Source organism: Acomys russatus, chromosome 2, assembly GCF_903995435.1.
Source record: "Acomys russatus chromosome 2, mAcoRus1.1, whole genome shotgun sequence".
Lineage (NCBI taxonomy): Eukaryota > Metazoa > Chordata > Mammalia > Rodentia > Muridae > Acomys > Acomys russatus.
The window spans coordinates 105614374-105631034 of record NC_067138.1 but is presented as its reverse complement, the minus strand read 5'-3'; the positions used below and the strand labels follow the sequence as shown (position 1 = coordinate 105631034).

Sequence of the window (16661 nt, the reverse complement as noted above, 5' to 3'; positions counted from 1 at the left end):
CAAGTATAAAATTTCAGACGTTGATTCAAAACTTTTACATGGGCCAGGCTGACCTTGAGAATGTCGTTCAGAAGCTTCAGGTTCTGGAAGCAACACTGTTACCTGCAGCTATACAACCCTGGGGCAGAGTTTATTCATTTATAAAATAGGGACAATGGAGCCGGCAGATTTTTCTTTTTATTCTACAATTACATGTATGAGATCATTTTGAAAACAACAAAATACAAGGAATAAAAAAAAAAGGTTGTTATTAATCTCCTTCTGGGTACCCTACCCTCAATGGGGAGGCAGGTAGAAGGAGCACAGATATTCCAAATTCTGCAAAGGAAACTGTACTCTGTTCTTACTGTGTTCAAAAAGGCATAGCTGTATCTTACTGGCAACCATTGAAAGTAAACAGTTCTGTGGCACTAAGCCCATTCACAGTACTCTGCATCATCACAGTACCATGTGCCATCACAGTACCCTACACCATCACAATTTCTACACCATTACACTACCCCACATCATCACAATACTCTACACCATCACAGTTTCTACACCATCACAGTATCCTACACCCTAAGTGTCTGCACCATTACAGTACCCTACACCATCACAGAATCTACACCATCATAATAAATACACCATCACAGTACCCTGTGCCATCATAGTAGCCTATACCATCACAGTATCTACACCATCACAGTATCTACACCATCACAGCATCTACACCATCACAGTATCTACACCATCACAGCATCTACACCATCACAGTATCTACACCATCACAGTATCTACACCATCACAGTATCTACACCATCACAGTACTCTACACCATCACAGTACTCTACACCATCACAGTATCTACACCATCACAGTATCTACACCATCACAGCATCTACACCATCACAGTATCTACACCATCACAGCATCTACACCATCACAGTATCTACACCATCACAGTACCTCACACCATCATAATATCTACACCATCATAGTATCATCTATACCATCACAATACTCTACACCATCGTAGTATCTGTACCATCGCAGTACTCTACACCATCACAGGACCTTACACCATCGTAATATCTACACCATCATAATATCTGCACCATCAAAGCAGCTATACCACCACATTACTCTACACCATCACAAGTATCTAGACATTTTTCATATTCTTTTTTTTTTTTTTTTTTGAGGCAGGGTTCTCTGTGTAGCCTTGGCTATTTTGGACTCACTTTGTAGACCAGGCTGGCCTCAAACTCACAGAGATCTGCCTGCTCTGCTGTGATTGCAGGTGTGCACCACTGCGCCTGGCCATTTTTCATAGTCTTAAACTAAAACTCAATACACAGCAGACATTATTTCCTTCTTCCCCTCCCCTTCGTCCCATGGAAAGCACCTTCCTACTTCCCCTCTCTGTGATTTTGAATACTATGTTTCATTTAAACGATGCAAAAAATGGGGACTGGAGAAATAGCTCAGAAGTTCACAGCAGTTCCTGCTGTTCTACAGGACCTGGAGTTCTATTTTTAGCACTCATTTTCTACAGCTCACAACTGCCTGTGACTTCCGCTTTAGGTCTACCCAACACCTCTGGCCTCTGAGGATACCTCCACTCATGGGCACACATCATACCAACTAAAAATAGTAAAATTTTAAACTATGGATAAATGAGAACATCATACAGAATAAGGCTTTTAAATAAAATCTTTTTTATTTTTTTCACCCCTGTTTTAAAAAGTGAGGGCACATAAGAACGGCAGTTAACTGGGAGTTTCACTTCGAGGTTTGTGTAGGGCTACAGGCTAATGCCGCTTTATAACCTCCGTTGACTCCTGATGGACTTGGTCCTTTGGTCTGTCCCCCATGACGGTTCAGAGTACCTCTGAGAAGCTGTGCAGTTAGGGCTGATATGGTCTTGCTCTCACTAGAAAAATACTGAAGACTGTGTGACTCATTCTTTTTTTGGGGGGGTGGGGGTCATGTCTGCTAAACACATGTGAGATGGAGCCACAGGATCACCCAAGAAACAACCGCCTCATGTTCGCATTTTGAGACATTTCTACCTTACATAAAATATCATCAGTCTCTCCCCAATTCATGCTCAGAGACAATGTATTTTGCATAACAAAATGTAAGAGAAGGAGATTGCTTGTCCTGAGAAAAGAAGCCAGGAGGTAAAGGAAAAAGAAAAAAGGACTCCGTTAGAATGTTCCTGGCAGTTAATTCTGTACTGTCATGTCTCATATAACAAGGGAGGAAAAACCCAAGAGTAGAGAAGAATTAGATTGCACAAACCTGGATGTTCCCCACATTGCCAGCACTGCATACATATACAAAAGCTTATGCCCAAATTCAGAGCTTCACAATGGGCAACAGGAAAACTGAGCTAAACCATCTGGGTTGTGAGCAGAGAGATTCCCGGCCATTCTACATTTATCTGGGAAGTAGCACCAGAGCGTGGGCCACCTCATATGTAAGGCCCAGTTCTGCGAAGAAGTGAAACTAATGCAGCTAAATACTACAGACCAAAAAGGTTACATATTAGGCTAGGACAACCATCCTTCACATCCTTAAACTTCCCAACTGGGATGCATTTGCATGAGCAAACACTTGGGATGATGAGAGCCGCACTCCGGGAAGAGCCTGATGGGCCACACTCTTATGGGGGAGACGCGTTCACACATGAATCACCAAGGAAAATGGCAGCAGCTCCAGGATGTTGGCTGCCTGCCCCAGGAGCTGACGCTGAGGACGCAGACTACAGGGACCCACCTTCAGCACGGAATGTCATCAGGACAGTGAAGCAAAATACCCCATCCCTCTGACTTCCAGAGTCCAGTGACAACTCTAGCATATTTTCTTTCGCTCCCCAGACAGCTCAGACTTCAGTTGAAAAACACTGCTCCTATTGTCCAGAACCAAGTCAGTTTTTATTAGAATAGACATTCACAAAGCAGTGCCCTCCAGACTTTTATGAATATGACAGGAAAACAATGCATGAAATGATTTAATGACAATTTGCAATAATCTCAGTAAGAGTTTTATGATAAATCTTTTTCATAAAATGATAGAAAAGGGAGGATTTATGAGTCTGTTTCCATTAAGCTCATGTCAAGTACATGCCAAGAATTCCCAAGGTATACAATTTTAAAAGTGGAAGAAAACTGCAAAATTAGCCAAAGAATGTCCCAAGCTCTGGTCTAGATTTTTAATGTCCTCCAAAAGTTGTGTGTTAAATGCTTGGTCTCAGCCTGTGGTGTTACTCAGAGATGGTGAAACCTTTAAGAGGCAAGGTCTGAAGGGTTGACTTTAGGTCAGTGAGGCATGTCCTTGAGTGGGTATTAGGACTCTAGGCCTTTCCCCTCTGGTAGGGCCACCATGAAAGCACATGTCTCGTTCAAGTGTGCCCTCCCTAATCTAGATCTGCCTCACCACACACCCAAAAGCAGTGGAACTAAACACACTGTTCCTACACTGTAGTCAACTTAGCATCACCTATCACCTGGGAAGAAGACTCCCAATGAGGGATTGTCTACATTGGGTTGGTCCATGAACAGGTCTATAGAGTGTCTTATTAAGTTAACTGATGTGAAAAGACAAAGCCCACCGGGGGGAGGCACCATTCCCTAGGCACAGGATCCTGAACTGTATGAGTGATGCAATGGAGCTGAGCACAAGCAAGCAACCTAGCAGGTGTGTGTTTTTACGCTGTGCTTCTGACTATGAGTGTGATGTCACCAGCTGTCTTGAGCACCTGATATTGAGACTTTCCCCTAGTAATGGACTATAACCTGGAACTGTGAGATAAAATAAAGCCCTTCTCCCTCAAGTTGCTTTTGGTCAGGGTATTTATCCCAGCGGCAGAAATGGCGAGTATACTCTAAGCAGAGAGCTACTCAGACTCTCTAAGATCTAGCTTCCTCGTAACCAGTAGAAATAGATCATTTGCATTAGATCCTATCTACATTGCTTGGTAAGTGGAATCTACTCTATAATCATTAGGAGTGATTGCTATACTTATTATATTGTTATAATAAATGTTGATGGCAAAGGTGATTCTGTGGTAAAACAATGAAAGCAATACATGCTGTTTGATGATATAAATACTTCTTACAACCCTGGTCCAACTAAAGGATTGCGCACATTCTGTCTTCTCACATGCTGGGTTGGCAATTACCTCCCCTAGACAGCCAAGAGTAGGAACCTAATTCTGAATAAGGAAATATTTTTTGGGAAAAAAACCCAGGAAGAATTGTGTGAGAAAATGGATATCCAAATATGTTATTCATTTGGGCCGAGGAGAATGGATGCAGGGCATGGTCAGATATATTCGTTTGTTTCCTTTTTCTCCCCCATCCTGTAATACTCAGCTCCAGAGTTGCCATTCCTTCTGGGCTGTATGAAGTGCATTATCTATTCGCCTATGATGCACCTACTTCCTTTAGTTTCCCTCCCCACAAGACTATTAACATCTCAGAGAGGAATTCATATTATTAATTTTGTTATCCAGTGCCTACTAGCACAGGAAAACAGGCCTGGGAGGATAAGTAATTGACCCTACCTGCGGTGGCTATTAGTTGGGCAAAGCAAGGAGTACTCAGGAAAACAACAAAAGCATGTGTGGTGACTAAAGGGGAAAAAGAGGAATGTTGCCTTTTAAAAAGCCCAGAGAAATAAGAAGATGCAAATTTGGTCTGTAGATTCTTTAAAAGCAAGATCTGAATTATTTAAACTTGCAGAAGAGGTAGCCTACTATCCTTGACTCTCCCCACCTCCGTCCCAGAGCTCTGTCTACATCCTTTTCCTGCTTAAAAAAAATCATACAAATTTCTTAGGACTAGACTAATGTAACATACAAAGTTATAAATATGCTAAATTATATAATCAACTACTGTAATAAATCTAATGAATCAAAATATAATAGAAATAGCTTACAGTTTGTACAAAGGCACAAAATTGTGACTCTGCATTTTATTAGCTTAGTTACTTTGCTCTGACTTGTTCTCCTGTCTATAAAATAGATACAACAGTGCCTGGGGTTTTGACGGTGATCAGCGATACCCATTCAGGTGTTAGCTGTAACATCGAGGATTTGCTAACTTTCCCCAGAGAGTGGGTACTTTTGTGTTTTCACCAACTGCTTCACCTCTGTGTGGCTCTGGCACATACTTAGTGCATATAACTAATTGAGTGAATGAAAAGATGTAAGTTTTAGGAGCAATTCTGAGGTAAAAGTCCTGGAAAAGATACCTAAGAAGAGCCCCATCCTGTGAGTCTAGAAGATAAGTGAAGGTCACAGACAACGCAGCCTTACAAGTCAGTTTGAACTCTATACTAATAAATTCCAGAGGCCTGAGATGGTCAGGTGTAACTTAGAGCCCCTAAAAATGACTCATTTGCAGAAAATGGTGAGAAGTAAATCTGCCTTACTTGTGACAACGGGAAGTAGAGCCAAGAGCCTCTGAAACATGTTGAGGCGGGAACTTCCTACTCTGCTCAGGCAGCAAAGGCTTTGGGTACTTTCTCCAAGCACGATGTGAGTCTCGTATGCAATGCAACCAGGCAACGTGATATTTAAGCATGAGGTCTTGGCGAGAGCTATTCTGAGACAACAGTGCCCAGAATGACGGGTAATTAGGCAGTTTCTCAGAGCCCTCCAGGAAATCTGGCCTGGCGCAGGAATGCCAAATTTTTCAACCTTGTCTGAAGAAATCCTCCCACCACCACTGCGTCTTGATGATGTCTGTAATGGGTTGCAGAGCTCACAGATGGGGAACTATGACTGCCTTCTTGTTTTCTGGGTCCCTATCCTCAGAGATTTGCTTCATGGTGGACCAATTTCCTCAAGCTCCAGAAGGCTGAGGTACAAGGCCAGAGAGCATACACGGCTGGCTCTACCTCTGGTGGCTTTGACTTGAGCCTAGCCAGGAGCATGCAAGAATTTTTTTTCAGAAAAAAAAAAAATTCTGTGATTTTATACCTTTGCAACACCTAATCCCTGTTGGACTAAAATGATTTTGAGTAAATCTGTGAAAGGGGAAGTGACTGCTTAAAGTCTCTCTGACTGCTCTGAGGCATGCCTATATTAATTATTTTCCTCATCTCTATGCAGAATGAAACATCTTAAAGAAAGGATTTGCCTAGGCTCACTGTTTGGTTTATGCCATCATGGGAGGAAAGACATGGCAGGATGTGGCTCCACGGAGGCAGAACTGTGTGGCAGGTGCTTGGTACACCATACCAGTCAGGAGATACAAAGAGACCTAGGCTAGAACTGGGAAAGAACACAACCCGGAAGCCTGCCAGCAGTGGCTTCCTTCAGTCTGACCCACCACCACAGCACTCTATACCGTCCACCTCCAGACATATTTCATATTCTGAAACTAAAACTCCAGAGAGGATTTTAGCCACAGAAAGAGAGCTGATTACAAACGTGTGTGTGGGCTTTTGAGCTGTCAATGGTTTGAACAGGGTTATGTGTTTGAAATCGTGCTTCCTAGCTGGTAGCACTGTGTGCAAAGGTTGTGGAACCTTGAGGAGGCAGGACGTAGCTAGAAGTGGTGGGTCTCTAAGGAGTGACCCTGTGGATTACTGCCAGGTTCTAGTTTCAGCTTGACTTCTCTGTCCCTGGGTCTGCTTTGCCCCACAGTGCCACTGTTGCAGCAGCTCTGAGTCGCCATGAACTCTGCTATGAAGTTCCTCATCATGATGGACTGTGCCCTCACAAACTGTGAGCCCAGACAACCCTGTCCCTTTCTTTCGGGTATTTTATCATGATGATAAGAAAAGGAAAGGATGCAAACTCGCTTTACTATTGCAGTTCCAGAACTCAGAGCTGAAGAGTAAACTTGGTAAGTTGTTGGACATAAGTATCTGGATGTTTGAAGTGTCAAAATAGTTTCTTGCATAGTACAGCGGGATTCATCAATTTACTCACTTTTATTGGGGATTTAACATGGACAAGAGTCTGTGTCCTCACCCCCACCAAAGAACAAGGTAGATGTGTAGACATCTATCTACAAACCTCTCCTAGCCTTAAGAGAAGATGAGTATTTATAGTACCATGGTAGCTATGAGAAGAACAGACAGAAAAAAAAAAAAAAAAAAAAAAAAAAAAAAAAAGAAAAGAAAAGAAAGAAAGAAACTTATGGATCCTACTTCTACAAATAGTAGCCAGAAAAGGAATTAATAAGAAATTTAATCAGAATTATTCTAGCTATCCCGAGTTTTTTGTTTTCCCATATATAGTTCATCCAAGGTCTGTAAACAGTTGTGTTGAAATTTTAATGGGGATTGCCTTGAATCTGTAGATTGCTTTTGGGAGGTGGCCATTTTTACTGTGTTAATTCTCCTGATCCATGAGCACGGGAGATCTTTCTGTCTTCTGATATCTTCTTCAACTTTTTTCTTTAAAGACTTGGAGATTTTGTCATAGAGATCATTCACTTGCTTGGTTAGAATTACTCCCAAGATATTTTATATTATTTGTGGCTATTGTGAAGGGTGTTGTTTCCCTGATTTCTTTTTCCGCTTGTTTGCCATTTACATATAGGCAAGCTATTGAATTAAAAGTTAATCTTGCATACAGCCACTTCACTGGATGTATTTATCAGCTGTGGGAGTCCCCTGGTGGTGTTTTGGGGGTTGCTTATGTATACTGCTACATTATCTGTATATAAAGAGACTTTAGCTTCTTCTGTAAGAAAACACACGTTATCAACAAACCTGGACTCCCAGTGCTTCACTGAGATTGAACTGACAGTCAAGGATCCTACTTGGGTCTAACCTAGGCCCTTTGCATATATGTTAAAACTGTGCAGGTTGGTGAGTTTTGTGAGACTCCTAACAGAGACAGGGTGGCGGGGGGGGGGGGTCTGTTTCTGATGCTTTTGCCTGCTTTGAGGATCCTTTTCCTCTTACTTGGTTGACTTAACCAGTCTTAATATGATGGGTGAGGGATATGTGCCTAGTCTTACTGCAACTTGATGTGCCATGTCTGATTAATGTCCCTGGGAGGCCTGCCCTTGTCTGAAGGGAATTGGAGAAGGAGTAGATGGGGACGGAGGGTGAGAGGGGAGGAGGGGGGGAGTGGAAACAGCAGCCAGGATGTAACATATGAGAGAATAAATTAATAAAAATCAAACAAACAGAACAATAATAACCCCCTCATTCTGAAAAAAAAAAAAAACTAAACTAAAAAAGAAAAAGAAATGTAAACAATGGATCACTGGATGAATTAGTGAGTGAATGAGGCAGTGAAATTTCCAAGAAGAACAAGGGCATTTCCTGCAAGGGTCTGAAGAAGCCCATGGATGGCACTGAGATGTGTTCAGCCTTAAAAGGGAAAGACTGCTCCTCATGGGAAAAAGTGGGTGGGTAATAGAAAACAAGAAGAAAGAGGAGGAGGAGGAGGAAGAGGAGGAGGAGGAGGAGAAGGAGGAGGAGGAGGAGGAGGAGGAGAAGAAGAAGAAGAAGAAGAAGAAGAAGAAGAAGAAGAAGAAGAAGAAGAAGAAGAAGAAGAAGAAGAAGAAGAAGAAGAAGAAGAAGAAGAAGAAGAAGAAGAAGAAGACGGGCAAGCCGGATAGAAGAATAGAAAACACTAGAAGATACAGAAATAGAGATACAGAGGTAAGGCAAAGGAGACTAAAAAGAAATACGCTGGAAAGGCAGACAAGGCCAGAGCGCCTGCACAGTAGGATCTCCCTAGAGTAGCCACTGCTTAGCACATGGAGGCCTTAATTAATGCAAAGCAGCAACTCCATGGCGGGATCCTATTCCCCACATGCACATGGGAAGCTGCTGTCTGCACACACAAGCAATTACAAGCATTCTGGATGCTTGTGAACCCCACAAACACATCAAACACTTGTCCAAAAACGTCACACAGCCAACGGCTCTGACCAGTCCTCGTTTAGCCTGAATCAAGTCTCCCAAATGCGACCCACTTAGGTGCAGAGGTAGGAAGGTAAGAAATGGCTCTGCTTCACATCTTGAAGCATTTTAACCATGTGGAACATTTTAGAAGAAGAAGAGAAAGTAAAAAAAGAAAAAAGAAAAAAGAAAAGAAAAAAAGAAAATAAACCTTTGTCAGAAATAATTCCAAATCGTTAAATGTTAAATCTTCACCGAGTGAGCTGGGGGTTTTATTTCTGCCACTGCCTCTTCCTAAGGATCGGGACAGCAGTTCATTTCAAGGAAAAACAGGCCAGGCTATGGATGCGATGAGCTTTTCTCCTCCTCCTTCCCCTGCCCCCCTCCTGCCCCTCCACCGCCTGCCCCACCCCCACCCCCATAGGTCCTGTAGTCTTCCCCTCTGCATACTGCATACCTTTGTCGATTTCACTTGAAATGTTCCAGGATGAGGTAGGCTCTAGCTCAGCACTGACTGACAACTCTGTTTCTGGAACGAGAAAGAAGTGGGGGAGGGACAGGAGACAGAGCATTACTTTATAACGTCACATGCAGGCTGGGAGATGTATTATATCCTAAGAGTGTTCCTTCAGAGAGAGACTCTCATGGCCTATATAGCTTGGTATTAGGGAAGCAGCTTCAGTGGCCAGCAGAGACCCTCTAAGCCAGCCAACCTGTAGTCCACACTTGCACTTTAAAATCCCACCTTGGGGGTTACATGGAAAGAGCTATGTTAAAAGAAACCCATACCAACAGAGATGCCGCATCTGAAGACTAATGCATTTAATAATCTTATCAAGGAGAAGGGGGAGGGGGATGGGGGGAGGGATGGACAGAAAGAGAGAAAACATTGTCCTGATGGCTACTTTTGTTCACTGAGTTTATGATTCTGTGAACAGAGGAATTTGATTCTCGACACTGGCTCATTTAAGTCAATATGAATATTGACTTAATATGAAATATGAAAACTACATATTTGAACGTGCAGAGTCATTTGTGGTGACTACACTTAAACAGCAATTTTCAAAGCCACCATAATTTGAAGCAAAAATGCAAATTAACTATCTACAGGAGATACTGTACTGTGAAGATTCAAAATCTTTTTGGTAATAGACTGTGCTACACATAGGATGGTTTTGTTGTTCTTTCGGAAGAGTTCAAGCCATGGCATCATTTTACTAACATATTTTACATAAGATTGTTGCAACATCTCCTTGGGCTATATACAAACAACACATATACACTATTACATTAGTGTATTACTAGAACATTAGTGCTGGGCAGGATCTGAGGGGACCAAGGTCATCAGATAAGGCACATATGATGTCACTCCACCTTCAATCCCTTGCAAACACAAATGTATGATGATTCTTTCTGCCTAGTAAGCTTGGCATCTGTACTATGGTCTTTTCTAGATAGTGTAATTTAAGTAGCCATTAAAAGCAGGTCTGAATTGGAAAGCAAGCTGAACTTTAATGCGTAGGAGACGTGATACTGAGGCATAGTGCCTGGCTCTGCCCACAAGCCTCCCAGTGGCCTGGACTGCCTAGCACCAAAGACTCTGAGATCCACCATACCTCTCTGGCTTCACCTTGCCAGAAACAAGCACTCTCTATATTTCCTTATTTCCAATGGCTAGAGATGGTATATGTCCTTGTTGCTTTACCAGGGACTGATGTCTACACGCAGAAACCTTGCAGAGCTCACGTCCAGCCTGCCTACTCATCTCATCACCCAGTGCAGAAACCCAGGGCCCATTTGGCAGACTTGCTTCCCTGTCCTGGAACAGATGAGAAGGGAAGCAGACATGGGCCACACACTGTCCATGGCCCTGACCTGCTTCTTTACCTGGAGACAAAATCAGCATGAATTCTTTAAGGCAGCTGTTCTCAACTTGTAGGTCGCAAGCCCTTTGGGAGGCGGGGGAATTGAATGACCCTTTCACAGGGGTCACATATCAGATATCCTGCTTATCATATATTTACATTGTGTTTTATAACAGTAGGAAAATCATGGTTACGACGTAGCAATGAAATAATTTTGTACTTGAGTGCCACCACAACACGGGAGCTGTATTCAGAAGAGTGAGATGCAACACTTGAAGTGGAACTGAAGTCAAATGGGCAGTATATCTAACAGTGTGTTACACACTGGCTAGCTCATTCCTGGCTCCACAGCTAGCCAGCAAAGACAGAGTGAAAAGTAAAGAAGCATGCTGGGAAATGCTTGCTTGGATACCAATCTTATCTCTCTTTAGAGGCTCCACTTCCTTTCCTCTTGGTTGCTGCAGACACCTGGAGGTCTACTGACATCAACACACTTCACTCTTGATTTCTGTCATCATGAGACTTTTCATTCCATGCTCTTCCCCGAGAAGGAGCCTCCTGGCCACACTTTTCCCTCCTCTCCCACGGCCTTCTCTGTGTTATTTGTAGTGTTAGTCATCTCCTTTTCTGCTTTGCTTAGCCTGTATACAGTCCCATTTCAATACTCTGTAGTCCATTTTATAGTAAAAGTCTATTTTGTAGTAAGGCCACTGGCCATTCAAAAAATAAAAACAAAAATAAAATAAGGGATTCAAGAAAGCTAGCTGCCTTCAGCACTGCCTGGGAATTTATTCTTGCATTTTGCTGAATAAATGAAGTCCTAAACACAAGGGACAAGGGATAGAATTAAATTATACTTCGAGTTACTTAAAGCCACTTACTTATAGTAGCAGTTTGGAAAATGAATCATTAAAAGGAGTAAAAAGTCTTCCTAGAGTTTAATGCCTCTCAGTTTACTTGTTCATTGATCCAGTGCCTATCTACCCATCTATCCATTCAACAAATGTTTACTGAGCTCTATCTTAGACAAGCTCAGCAGTAGTGAACCAACAAGTCAGAGGAGCTAGTCTGGACCCAAAATGCTGCTGTTAGGGCTGCTACGGCCCATGGCAAGTCTGATGATTAGAAAGGTCCAGCTTCTAGCTTCGGATGGCCTCTCTGGAGGTGTCCTATGAGTGAACCATTGCAAAGGCCTGGTGAAGCAGTCTTCAGTGGCAGATCTGTCCTGAGCACAGACCTGTCTTTATCTGTACAACCTGGGCACGTCAGAGAGCCATCTGTTGGAAACAGGGAGTTGTTCCCAGGTTATCTAGCCTTGGTAGATTTTCAACCAGCATGGAGTCATTTGTGCTTTTTTATCTCCCTAGCAACATTAGCACCTGCTGGGGTTGGAAGGTCAACCTAACACATTGACATTTGTGCAGCACGCTCTCGGCTTTCAATCCCTTTACCTTTGAATTTATACTTGGTCACCAAGAGACAGAAAAGTCATTGCTCATTTAAGCTGGACTTTGATAAGCGTGCTTCTAGAAGAAGTTTGATTTTTGCTCTAGTCTGCCTGGGTAGAGATCAGTGACAAAACGGGTAATGGGATTCTTTGAGGACGTGCTGGGTCTCACCACAGGGACTTAGTTGGCAGGCTAGCATTCTGCCACTGAGCCACACTCACTAAAACATTTTGCTGTTGCTGATTTTGGAGATGAGGCATTGCTAGGTAGCACAGGGTGATCTTGAAGTCTTTATCTTCTCACCTCCGACTCCCAAGTACTGAGATTACATATGCTAAAATTATAAACACACATGTAGTGTGCGTGGATGTATGTATGCAGATCTGTATGCATGTGGGTGTAAGTGGGGACTGGTGAAAATGTGTATGGATATATACACATGGGCGTGGAAGTAAGAGTTTGATATTGGTAGCGTCCTCAGTAGTTGTCTGTGTTGCTTATTAAAGCAGGGTCGCTTGCCTAACACAGAGTTGTCTGACTCTTTGCATCTAGCAAGCCTGCTCACCCAGAAAGTCTCTAGTCTCCTCCTGAGAGCTGGGATCACAAGTGGGATGCCATGCCTACATAGCTTTTTTTCCCCAAGGGTTCCAAGGATCCAAACTCCAGTCCTCAAAGTTTCTCAGTGAGTACTTTGTACGCAGAGCTATTTCCCTAGCCCCACATGCTCCATCTAGATAGATAAACTGTGAACAAATATAATAGTGACATCAATGAAAACTTTCTCATGTTGGAGCGTCAAACACAATAGTTCTATTCCATGCAGCTTAACTCACAACAGAACAGCCATGTGATTCATTAGAAAAATAAATAAGTAAAGACAGAAATTCAGTGATGTTCCATTTACTACTAAAAAAGAGAACCAGAAATGGAAGGGACTAACCTTCTACTTTACACAAGTCACTCACTTTGACATTTCTCTGGGCATCAATGAGTGCTCTCTCCCTTTCATTCTGCTTATACTAGAGATAATCTTGGGAAAGAGGATTAGGACTCAGGCATCCCCTGTGCCCTCTCGACTTTAGACAGCTCCAGGCAATGTCTACATGAGGTGAGTCCAGCAAAAGGCAAGGGATGGTTTCTGATGCTGTTCAAATTCTGGCTCTGCACAACCTGACCTATGACCTGGGAGAGAGTTGCTTCATATCTCCGCCCCCCCCCCATCCCCACTCTGGTGCCTCAATTGTTAAATGGCCTAGTTGTAATGATCACACACTGTTCTTGAGACTCTGGAGATGAGTCAGGAGGCAGCCTTAACGAAGGAGCTCTGATGACTGAAGATAAAGATTTTCTAGACACAGACACAGGGTCAAGGGTGGTCAACTCTGCAACTCCCAAACCCATCTGGGGAGTGTGTCAACCAACAGAGATTCTTGAAGTGGCCTTGAATTCTCAACCCTTGAATCTCACTGGGTGAGTCCGACATATTTCATACTCAACACTGGTCATTTCCAAGCCACTCAGGTGACAAGCTCTAACACTGATGTGCCTCCTAAGAAAATAAATAAGAAAAGGAACAAATGACTCTTTGATTAAAAAAAAAAAAAAAAACCTGAGGGAAAGGGCATCCTCAGATCCTTTGGGCTGTACCTTCAATCCTAAGATAGTTTCATGGTTGTGAACCCAGAAACAGACCGATTCTTCTAGACAGATCTTCAAAGCCAAATGTTATTTTCAATTTGAAGCACCATCCCCCACTCCAATTTTTGGCCATTAGTTTTGACACATAGATTTTAGACTGACCATGCAAGGAGCAAGGCAAAACTGTATTAACCATCCTGTAAGTTACACAGGCTCTCAATGGTGCAGATGTTTATGGAGCCCTTTGTTGGATGGGCAAATTGGGCACACCCTAAAAACAAGCCATAATTCTACTTGAGGCACAAAACCCTCTCTCAGTCTTCCAGCCACTTAAAGAGAAGCCCACTTTGGATGCAATTGAGACAGCTATTAAGATTCCAAGCACCTTCTAGTGAGACAAGTACCTTGTATTTGGGCCGCACGTTTCCTTTCAGGAAAGTCAGTACACAGAACAGGCATTATTAACTCATGACTACATATGGGAAGGCCCAGGGCCCAAGATTATCGCAGCCTGATTAGATTTGAAGAAACCCAGACTCGGGTAGAAAGCTTGCCTACAGTCCCCTGACATGTCACCAGCTGTCAGCAGAACATACCCATGACCTCCCCTTCCCCAGCTCTTGCTGTTTAGAGCACCGGCAGTGAGCTCCCATGTCACTTTCAGAATTGAGGGTGTTTGTTTGTTTCCCCTGAACTCTATACTGCTAATTCAATGCTTTGAACTTTCCAAAGGGTGAAGAATAAAAGCTGGTGGTACCGTGGGGACATTTTCAGGGGAAAAAATAATAGACTAAAAGTGTAATTTGTACCTTGTGGCTGGCCCTGAAAATCACATTTAATTTAATGGGATTGAGCGGTCCCGGGATTAGTGCACATTATTTTAATCTGAGAGGTAAATTCAGGAGGGTGGCTATCACCCTGCAGGATGGAATGGTTTCCCTCCAGCCACATCAGCCTGGGCATGCAGCAGTGTTAGGATAGCTGAGAATTTTCAAACACTTAATTTGCCTCAGACTGATGCAGTTTAAGTGTTTCATCTGTCTGGACTGGGCTTCCTGTACTGTGCCTTTCTTGATAGCCTGAGGAGATCAATAATGGGAATTAAACACAGGGAAACATTAAGCAGAGCCCAAACAGAGACAAGAGTCCCTCCCAGGGTGTCCTTTGCAACCCTGATCCCTTAGACATGTTGCACTTTGTATGATGTAAAAGGTTTCCAAGTGTTCCGTTTGTCACCAAGATTATGTGCGTCATGAGGCTGGCGATGAAGTTTCTGCCACTCTCAGGATCTGCCATCACTGAACTCAGTCACTAGCCACCAAATGTGTCCTGAAGGCCACACAGGCCTGGTCAGCCTCTGGGAGACATTACAGACCAGCAAGACTTTATTTCTCCGAGGTAGTGAGGTTGGCTGCAGCACTGGCCTTCGGCAGGGTCTGTGCCCATGTCTGAGTTTCCTCATGCTAGCCAGGATATAATTGTGCTGTTTTTACATTTTGGCTGGTGGTTTCCGAGGGGATTGGAAGCCAGGGTGGTGGGGAAGTCCTGCTGGGGCAGGTTGCTTCATGGATGGCTGCAGGAAGTTGAGAAGGACCTGAGTCACGGAGCACCTGAGCTGGAACCTAGGATGGATAGTATTTTCAAAGCCCAGTCCCTGTTGACCTGTTTCTGCCAACCAAAACCTCCTACAAAAAGGCTCCAGAGTCCTCAAAAGGCACTAAAAGCTGGGGAAGAATAGTTCAAATCATGACCTGGTACAGGACATTTCAGATGAAAGCCACAAACCTTACCGTGGGCCTTGGGAAGCAATGACCTGACATCTACCCTGTGCACTGGCTTTCGTGAGAGAGAGAAGAGAACTACCTAAATACAATATTCTTACAGCTTATTCTTCCCTGAGCCCACATCTTTTTGAGCCATCTTCAATGAAATGATGGAGTCTGTTTCTGCATCTTCAAACCCAGATTGCCTGTGACTTGTGTTGACACAGAGTTTACAGAGATCAGCCTGGCTCAGTGAAAATCAGAGAGTCATGTGAATGTAGACTCATCAGCTGAGTAAATGCTTATTGTTTGAAGTCACTAAATTAGTTACGGACAACGACCACTTATAGATAAGAAAAATAAGGCTTGATAAGCTTAGAAAGTAGTCTAAAATGGGAAACCCCGAAAATAGGTGAACACACTGAAAAGGGTAGGAATAGAAGCATCTTTTAACTGTGTCAGCTATGACACGCTAGTTGCCGCATATATCTGAATACTGTCTCTATGTTTGTTGTTTAGTTTTCATGTTTCAGATGTAACCCTATTTTTGTTCAACATCATGGGTCTTAATAAAATATTCACGATCACAAACACATACACACACACACACACACACACACACACACACACACACACACACACGAGAACCTGGTTTTTTACACTGCTGAAACTCTCAGTCTTAATCTTCTCCCTTTAAGACAAACAAACAAACAAACAAACAAACAAAATACCAGGCTTGAGATGTTTGCCGATGTTCTGAGGTTAAGTTTCAGGTTCTAAAGTAAAAGCCTGAGAGAAGTAAGAAAGTCTCTGTCAATGTCGTGAAATACTGTGCCTGAGGACAGGGAGTCACCCCAGTCTGGAAAGACCATGTGTTGAGACCTTCCGTGGTCATATTTGAGAGAAGCAAAGGCAGCCTCTTTATGTGATATAGTCTTCTCACAGGTACAAATACAGAACTCAGCTAGCAGCAATGTCCAGTCAAACTTGGTGGCGTGGCCATGTCCCTGTTCAATAGGCTGTCTAAGATACCCTCATGAGATGACAGATGATTTTCCATGTAAGCTGTGCTGGACTCTTCCTTT

The 16661-nt window shown here is 43.1% G+C and overlaps 1 protein-coding gene across 1 annotated transcript in view; it reads right to left on the bottom strand.

Annotated features, from left to right (window-relative positions):
- The window catches only part of Ror1 (receptor tyrosine kinase like orphan receptor 1), a 353553-nt gene that overhangs the window by 127349 nt on the left and 209543 nt on the right, over nt 1-16661 (bottom strand). Inside the window, exon 2 of the mRNA XM_051164708.1 lies at nt 9320-9391. Within this exon, the coding sequence (XP_051020665.1) occupies nt 9320-9391 (72 nt within the window). The remainder of the gene's footprint in view (nt 1-9319; nt 9392-16661) is intronic.